This window comes from Muscardinus avellanarius (assembly GCF_963383645.1).
Source record: "Muscardinus avellanarius genome assembly, chromosome: 20".
Lineage (NCBI taxonomy): Eukaryota > Metazoa > Chordata > Mammalia > Rodentia > Gliridae > Muscardinus > Muscardinus avellanarius.
In genome coordinates, this window is record NC_137806.1 from 10,267,265 (window position 1) to 10,276,324 (window position 9,060).

At 48.2% G+C, this 9,060-nt stretch overlaps 1 protein-coding gene across 1 annotated transcript in view; it reads right to left on the reverse strand.

Moving 5' to 3' along the window:
• The window catches only part of SVIL (supervillin), a gene marked incomplete at both ends in the record, with an annotated part of 99,713 nt that extends 91,579 nt beyond the window's left edge, over positions 1-8,134 (reverse strand). Inside the window, 3 exons of the mRNA XM_080717151.1 lie at positions 584-675; positions 6,189-6,246; positions 8,074-8,134. Coding sequence (XP_080573277.1) covers positions 584-675; positions 6,189-6,246; positions 8,074-8,134 — 211 coding nt within the window. The remainder of the gene's footprint in view (positions 1-583; positions 676-6,188; positions 6,247-8,073) is intronic.
• Positions 8,135-9,060: the final 926 nt, after the last annotated feature.

The window sequence follows — 9,060 nt, forward strand, 5'->3', positions numbered from 1 at the left end:
TTACATGGCTCGTTTGAGATGAAGACATCCCAAGCTCCCGCTCACTCTGCGCTCAGCCCGTGGACTGAGCCGCAGCTGGTAGGAAAAGATGAAGCCGTGGGGGGGAGTCAGCCCGCAGCAGGTACAGGCGCTCACCAACACGTGAGGATAGCTACTGAGCGAAGGAGAGAGAGAGAGGACACCTGCTGTGTGGTGCTGGGTGCTCCTCGGCCTCGGGTGGGGTGGGGAGCCCTGACATCAGCCATCGGCCTGTGCTGGGCGGGGAGCCCCAGAGGGCGTGGGAGGATGGTGTGACCTTCTCCAGCTGCTGGGGAAAGGTTTCAGGTCAGAAGGAGAAGAGAGAAAGTCCTCTCTCTCCCTCTCTCTTAACCCAGCCTCTAGTAAACTTGGGTTTTCTAAAACTAAACGGAAAGGGTAAGTGGAAAGGTGAGGGTTTAAAACGTGAGGAGAGAGGCCCATTACTTGAGATTGACGCTTGGATGAGGCAGGAAGAGACAGCGGAGACTGGAGCCCGAGGTTGGCGGTAACGCAGGCCTTACCGCCTACCGCCGGCCACTGGGTAGCCATGGAGGAAGGGCCTTACCTTTAGGAAGTGCAGCTAAAAGGTGAACATCGAACTCTCTTCGGTGGTAGGCAAGCTGTTCTTTAGTGTCAAGTGAGAACTCTTTCTGAAAGCTAAAAGTCGTTCCATTAGCAACGGGTAGAAATTCAATTTAAACCAATATATAGGATAGTAAGGGAAAATGCAGACCGTGAAAATTGTACTGTGGCTACGCGGTTAAATATGTGCATGTAGATCACAAGTACAAGTTGGGCTGGAGCCTGGTGTGGTGGCACATGCCTGTCATATCGCATGCCATATGTACTTGGGAGGCTGAGACGGGAGAGTCACGAGTTGGAGACCAGCCTCAGCAACTTAGTGAGACCCTGTTTCTTGGGTGAAAACGGGCCTCCAAGAGGAAAGTTAACCTGGGAACACCAGAAACCACTGTTCTCCAATACCCGATTGCCGCCCGAGAGGCCGACACGGGCCCGAAATGCACGAGGGTGAAGCTGACGTCCCCTGCCGTGGGCCAAGTGGGAAACCCTCGGGTCGCTGGGGCGTGCCCTCACTAGGGTCCTGAGCCCGGTGTCCTCCTCTCAGTCTCTGCCTGGCTTGAGATTGACCACTTGCTCCCTTGCCCGCTCCTGCCCTAACGTGCGGCCTTCCTCAGAGGTGCCAGGCCAGCGCTGGCTGAGCTTGGACTTGGGCGCCTCCAGAGCGATGAGCCAAATAAACCTATTTACTTCATAAGTGGCCCGCTCCAGGCATTTTGTCATAGCAATGCGAAGCCGATTAGCTGTTAGTCAGTGTTGGTGATTTTCAGTGTTTTATGCAGATACACGATTCAGCGATTTAGCATCAGCCTAAAAATATGATCTAACTGTAGAAATGTAGCCTACTTAAGAAATGACATGAGATTTGAAGTGAGCATTAATGTGCTAATTTAAATATTTTGAGAGAAGAGTCTGTGTGCGCGCGTGCACGTGTGTGTGGTGCTGGAGGTCAGACCTGGGGCCTCACACGAGCCACGTGCACGCTCCGCCACTGAGCTGCCCCAGACTAGGCAAATCAGTAAACATGTTAAGTGAACGAAATAACACTATAAAATACTCCAGATATGTATACTACTGTTTGTCCTGACACACTTTATGTGTATACTTTACACACTGCTGACTTGATAACCAGGGCAAAACTCATCCTGATTATTGAGGACAATAAGGCAGATAGGTGTTCATACCATCAGCCTAACCAACTTTCTACCCTTCTTCTCCTTCCTTTCTTTCCTTCTCTCAGCTTAAGAATAGCAAAGAGTTACAAAATATCTCTATTACCTCTGTTCACCTTGTAAAAAGGTATAGAATACTAGTAATTGGAAAGGGATAGAATGCTAGTAATTTGCATATATTTATACAGAGATGTGTGTGTGTGTGTGTGTGTGTGTGTGTGTGTGTGTGTGTTTTACTGGAGAGCAAATTCTATCTCTGAATTACACCCCTAGCCCTAATTTCTATTTTTTAAAATTTTTTTGGGGGGTGGTACTGGGGTTCCTGGAAGCCCTTCTACCTCCGTCCGGGCTACACTCCCAGACCTATTTTATATTTTTGAAACAGGGTCTCTTAAGCCAGCGCGGCTGGCTTCGAACCTGCGCGATCCTCCTGTCTCTGCCTCCCAAGCGCGGGGATTACAAGCCTGCGCCACCACGCCCGGCATTTTTTAAATTTTGAAGCAGGGTCTTGGTAAGTTACTAAGTTGCTGAAGCTGGCCTTGAATCTGCCATCTTCCTGTCTTAGCTTCCCAAGCGATGGGGTTATAAGCGTGCACCACCGCGCCCGGCCTGTGATCTCTTCGTAAAATCTGCAGCTTCACACGTCTCCACCATCTCTCCCACTCCCTCCTTCTGCCTGTGACGCTGGGCTTTGGCTCACGGGCAGCACCAGCTGACACTGATAGGAGCCCCCCAAATCAACCAGAGAAACGGGGCTCTTAAAAGTGTTGGCTTCAGTGGAATTTTACTCAGCCATGAAGAAAAACAAAAGATGTCCTTTGCAGGAAAGGATGACAATCGAGAGTATTCTAAGTGAGATCAGCCCGGCTCTGAAGTCAAGGCTCATATGTTTTTTCTCATGTGTGGAAGCTGGGGAGAAAACAGAAAACACCAGGCTCATTTGGTAAGATGAGAGGAGAGAGCAGGAGAAAAGGAGGCTGGGGAGGGGCGGGAGAGAGGGAGGAGGGTGGAGGAAGGGAACAGCTCCAATCATGCTCTGCCTGGTCCCAAGGTATGGCTACCAATCTCACCAACATGTACGGGTGTGTGTGTGTGTGTGTGTGTGTGTGTGTAAGTTAACACACCAGGCAACGTGTGCATGTGTGTATCTCTGAATCTCGCTATGATGCATAATTGCTTGCACTTAGAAAATTTATAACAAAAAGAAAAAAAAATAAAACAAATTGTGTCTCTTCCCCGCACTTTCTATGTACGATGGTGCTAAGCGGTAGTGACAATCCAGGCAAGACATTCTAATAGGGAATTCTAGACCATTCATCAAGGCCAAACTCTATCATCCTGTGCCCAAATGACCCCAAATAAAGGCTTATATCGCCCCCTCTTCTGTTGAGTTGGCGAAGGGACTGTGAAACTCAAGTGGGCCTGAGCTGCTTCCCCGGATGCCATCGCTCTCACCCAGGGCCCGGGTCCCAGGGCCCCGAGGGATGCCTTCTGCCGGCCTCGGCATGTTGCCCCGCCCAGCCAAGCGCGACGAGCCTGCCTCTCGGCGCCACGAAACCACCTCCCCGTTACGACTACAGGGAATGCTACAGACTTACTTTGTGTCATCACAATCTTGAAAATTTCTAATATTAAGACACTCCTTTTGCATTTTTATCTGTCCTTATCTTCTCTGAAACAGCACTCATTGGCCCGGACTCGTTTTTCATACCTCTGCTTCAAGTGTCTAAGGAGACCTTGCCCACAGTTTCCACGACACGGTTTTTTCAGTGTCCTATTAACCTACTTAGAAGCTGAGCAGTAGCGTCCAGGGGGAGCCTTATCAGAGGGAGAGCAGGATGTGACCACCCGCTTTCACAGGGCAGAGCGTGTTATCCAGCTCCAGGCAGGCTCCCGACCATCTGCCACTGTCCCGCTGAAGCAGATCCCAGGTCAGGAGGGGCAGCCCTCCACCTCCTCCCAGGTCTCCGTTAGCTGGTTTGGGAGCGTGGATTTCTTCTCAGGAGGCAGCCTCTTCTACCTCCAGCATATTTTACACCTAGATCATGCCAAACAGGCCTTGATTTTAACAGTTACATATGAAACAATAGCCACGTTGTATTTTTATTGTTGATTTATTCACTTGTATTCCTGGGGATTGAATGCACGGTGCTCTACCTCTGAGCTACAACCCCTTGATGTATTTATTTATGTATTCATTTATTTATTTATTGGTGGTACTGGGGTTCCTGGAACCCTTTCTACCTTCGGGCTACACTCCCAGACCTATTTTCTTTTAATATATTTATTTGGAAACAGGGTCTCTTAAGCCAGAGAGGCTGGCTTCGAACCTGTGCCATCCTCCTGTCTCCACCTCCCAGATGCAGGGATTACAAGCGTGCGCCACCACGCCCGGCTTTATTTTGTATTTTGAAACAGGAACTCGCTAAGTTGGCGAGGCTGCCCTTGAACTTGTGATCCTCCTTCCTCAGCCTCCCAAGTATTGGGATTACAAGCGTGCACCACCGCGCCTGCTGTGTGCCTCTGACTGAAGTCCACTCTGGTGTCTGACTTTCCTACTTTATGCTCTTCCTGTCCTTGAGTTAGCAATGTCTTTCTGGCTCCTTTTCTCAGTCACCTACTAGCACCATCAGAATTAAACCAGCCTGCAAGGGATATATTGGGAAATAAAAGCCCAGCTCTATTAAAAGGGCAAGCACTGTGATGGCTGTATCATCAGTCAATTAAGGCAGCCTCGCTAATGACCCTGAGCCGGGACTGCTCTAATTGACCTGAGATTTAGCTGTGCATGAAATTCACCGAGAATCTGGCCTGTCTAGTGTGCTGGAAGATCAACTCCCCAGTTTTTAACTGCTAAGTCAGGCTCTGCCTGGTGGAAGTCGGAGTCAGAAGACTCTACCTAGTGCTAAGGACATGCCAGCCCTTTGGAGTGAGTCCCAAGGCCAGCATCGCTGGCAGCAAGAGCATTAGGTGGCGGCCAGGGCTGGGCTCCTCTGGCCTGGTGGGGAGGAGGTGGAGGGCCAGGCCTGAGCGTCAGCAGGACTCGGGCCTCCACTGAACATCTCCGCTGGCCTGAGTGGCAAGGGCCCACCATGAGGCCCTGGGGGATGCCTGACTCCTTGACACGTGCTTCCAAGTGCTGTGGGTCCCAGCCAGGGGGCTGAGCCAAAGGAGGACCGTCCCTTCCTGCAGCCAGGGCACCAGAATAGCAGGCAGACTGAGAGAGGGCAGAGAACAAGGAGGGAGAGAAGAGAAGAGAGGATGGGTGAAAGGAAGGGGTGCTTGGTAGCCAGGGGCTGGGAAGAACCTTTATAAAAAACACCTTTATAAAAAAACCCAAAGGTTCAGCCGGGCGTGGTGGCATGCTGGAAATGCCCGCGCTTGGGAGGCGGAGACAGGAGGATCGCGCGGGTTCGAAGCCTGTCGTGCTGGTTTAAGAGACCCTGTTTCCAAATAAAAATATAAAAAATAGGTGTCTGGGAGTGTAGCCCAGAGGTAGAAGGGTTTCCAGGAACCCCAGTACCACTAAAAAAACAAAAACAAAATAAAAACAAAAACAAAAAAACACCTAAGGTTCCCTCCCCAATGGACAGATGGTCAAACGCTACCCCACGCGTAGAGGTATGCGTTTAAAGAACAGAAAAAAGATGGCGGCCCCTTATAAATCTGCAATTAATCACCGGCCACACAAACATTCTACTCCCCAAGCAGTTCCCATCAATAGCACTGACTACAGAACAGAATCGTTGCTGCCGGAGGATGCTGTTGAGTCGGCTTGCTTGGCATGTCTATGGAGTGCGAGTCGGTCGGAGTGTGCCTGCTGGGGACCCATCCGCCCCCCGGGCCTCGCTCCGCCCGGAGCTACAGCCCGGGCCTCCCTCTATACGGCTACAGAGAGAAAACATTGCCAAACACCGCCACGGACCAGGGATTTAAGGGAATGTGAGCCTGGGAGTGTAGCTCAGTGGCAGAGTGTGTGCCTGGAATATACAAGGCTCCGGGTTTGATCCCCAGCAGTAAGCCCGTGTGTGCGCGCGTGTGTGTGTGTGTGCGTGTGTGTGTGCGTGTGCGTGTGTGTGTGTATCTCACACACACACGAATTTCAGATAATCATTTTATTTATATTTATTTATTTATTTATTTATTCATTGCGGGGTTGGGGATGAAACCCAGGGGCATTTGACCTCTGAGCTACATACCCTGCCCTATTTTTTATTCTTTATTTTGAAACAGGGTCTCACTGAGTTGCGGAGGGCCTCACCAAGTAGCTGAGGCTGTCCGCGAACCGCGATCCTCCGGTCTCAGCCTCCCGAGTGCTGGGGTGACAAGGGTGCCCAGCACGCCCGGCTTCAGATAACCATTTTCAAAGCAACTACAAATCTTCAAAATGTAAGATTTCTTGAACAAAGGCTACTTTACCTTGGGACTTTTCTCTGATGTGGGAATCCGATGAAGCTGAAGTTTCTCTTGTTGAAATCTACGAAAAAAGAAAGAATGTGACATTGAAATAGTTACACAACATATAAGTTTAAAAATTCCCATGGGAAAACACGTTTGGACTGCCCTCTGACCATTTAACTTAAGGGAAAAGGAAGCCGTTAGCCAGGCAAGAAATAAGAAGACAGAAACGACACTTTCTAAGAATTGTATTTGAAAGATGGTTTTCACAACGGCAAGTTCTGCTTGTGTTTGTTTTCTCTACTGGAAAGCAGCCGACACACTTCATGGGCTAAAAAAACATTGTGACACAGTTCAATACTATTGATTAGATTTGTTATGGTCAGGGGAAAGATTTGAAGCAACTAAAAACCAAATACCGTAGCTCTGCCGGGCGTGGGGGCGCAGGCTAGTAATCCCCGTGCTTGGGAGGCGGAGACAGGAGGATCGCGCAGGTTCGGAGCCAGCCTGTTTCCAAATAAAAATATATATATAAAAAAATAGGTCTGGGAATGTAGCCCGGAGGTAGAAGGGCTTCCAGGAACCCCAGTGCCACCAAATACCATAGCTCTTTATTAAAAAAAATTTAAGCAATTTTGGTCAAGAAAACCAGAAATGATAAAAGGAAGGTGCCTGAGACATAAGATGTCTTAAGGAATCGGGGTTCAGAGGTGACAAAGAGCAGGAGACACCTCGGCTGCATCTTTACTTGCTTTCATTACAGTCTAAACAAGAGCAACACATCAAAACAGCCACTCTGTCTCAAGATAAGATAGATATTTTTGCAAAGACAGCTGGTAACAATTCCATACAGGAAAAACACACATCCCCAGTAAACGGGTTAATGAAAGCCCGGCAGAGACAAATTCATAACGGGTCTAATGGCAAGTGATCCGTTTTACAGCTCTTGGCAGAGTAAACGTCTGTTCACCCAGAAAACCACAAGTGGACCCTAACAGAAACTTCTTCCCCTAAGGAAGTACCATTTACTGTTTAATATTTAGGAGTAGAGAAGCCCAAAGAAATATACTAGACACTCACACCTCATCCCGCAATGAAACACATCCTTCGTACTGGATTTTAGAAATTCTAGCCAACTAGAGGAATGCAATAAATAAGAGATACACAGTACTATGTAAATATCCAGGCTTTTCTTCTGCATATGCAAGCACCTTGTTAACTATTTCAAGAAAGAGAATTCAGTTCCAAAAGCCATCAAAGCTCACAGTAGAAGATTCTTGAATCTGAGGCCCGATTGTTCTAGTGACTTTCTAAAAGTACATCTGTGTTATAAAATACTTTTGCTACATAATGGCGAAGTCTCTGACATTCAAAATCACCTCAGTATTTCATTTCTGTTCAAAAGCACACTAAGTATGTGAAATCCCTTCAGTAATCAAATTAAAAGCATATATCTCCCTCTGTGCTCTAGAAGAAGCCTCTGAAATGACATTATTTCGTTCCAAACTTCCTCACACAAAGAGTTGTTAAAAAGGCACCCACTTACCACTGCCTACTGGAAAGAATTCAGTACACTCAGCATTCGGTTTGGAGAAATATTTTAGCTGAAGTGCAGCACACCCAGAATTGGACCCAAAGCTTAGACATTCCAATTCGATTTGCATTTTCCCTACATAAAAGGTTTTAGTGGCTTAGCAATATCTTTAACTTACTGACAGAAAAAAAAATGAACATTTTCACCAGTGTCAAGATGAGCTCATTTATAACCTCAATTAGATACTTAAGGCATCCTTTGAGAAACCCGTATAACAAACAGGACACAGGAGGATACAGGGTAAAATGTAGGCTTCCAAGAAGTATGCTACAAAGGAATCCGTGAGCACGTCTGTGATTTCTCTTTCCTTACCTTGTTTCTCAGAGCGCTTGACAGCTCCCCAGTAGCTGGGAATCCCTGGACTCCTGAACATGGTTGACACAGGCTTGGCCACGGAGCCTGCTCTACCACGGAGTCTCAACCCGTGAACGGCCTTGGGCTGCTCTAAGTGAAAACTGGGTTGAGATTGTTCACAGCGCAGGACCAGAGAGACGGCTCTCCTGTCCTTGAGCGCATGGGAGACGCAAGCAAAGGCTGCAGGCAGGGACAAATGAAACCCCTTAATCAGATTAGAGCAGAAAGTAGGCCTGGAGACGCGGAAATGGCCTGGGGTCCAACAGCAGGGAGGGGGGTATTTGATTATTTTTATAATTAATTATTTTTAATTTTATTTTTAAATTTTTGTTGCTGTCTTCTTTTATCTATTTATTTATTTTAGAATTTTATACTAATTTTATTAGTGCACTGCACTTATCCATCATGGGTTCAGAGCGATACAAACACCTGTGCACATGGCCCCCCTCCCCGCTCCTCGTACTTCTTGGTGAGATTGGCAGCCATATCTTCGTGTATGCACATGGCATTGTGTCTCCTTCCTCGATTCTCCTTTTTCTCCTCTCCACCTTCCTCCCCTCCCACTCCCGTGCTGGTCTCACTTCTCTAAAGTCCCTTACATTTTCTACTTTCTCTGGAGCTTTTATTGGCACACTAGAATTACATCATGGTGAGATGCACACAACAGCTCTCGGGATGGCTCCCTCCTGGCCCCGTCCCGCGCCCCTCTCCTCCCTCCCCGTCCAGGCTGGACCCCTTCTTATATGCACAGACTATTTGTCTGTTCCCTTCCTCCATCCTCGGCCTTCCCCTTCCATTGGCCTCAAGCCTCATCTTCACGGAACCCCTCTCTCTCTAGCTTTCCCGTGAGAGCACACACGGCCCTTGACTTTTGGAGACTGGCTGATCTCACTTAGCAGAGCATTCTCTAGTTCCGTCTGTTTTCCTGCAAATGACGTAATTTGG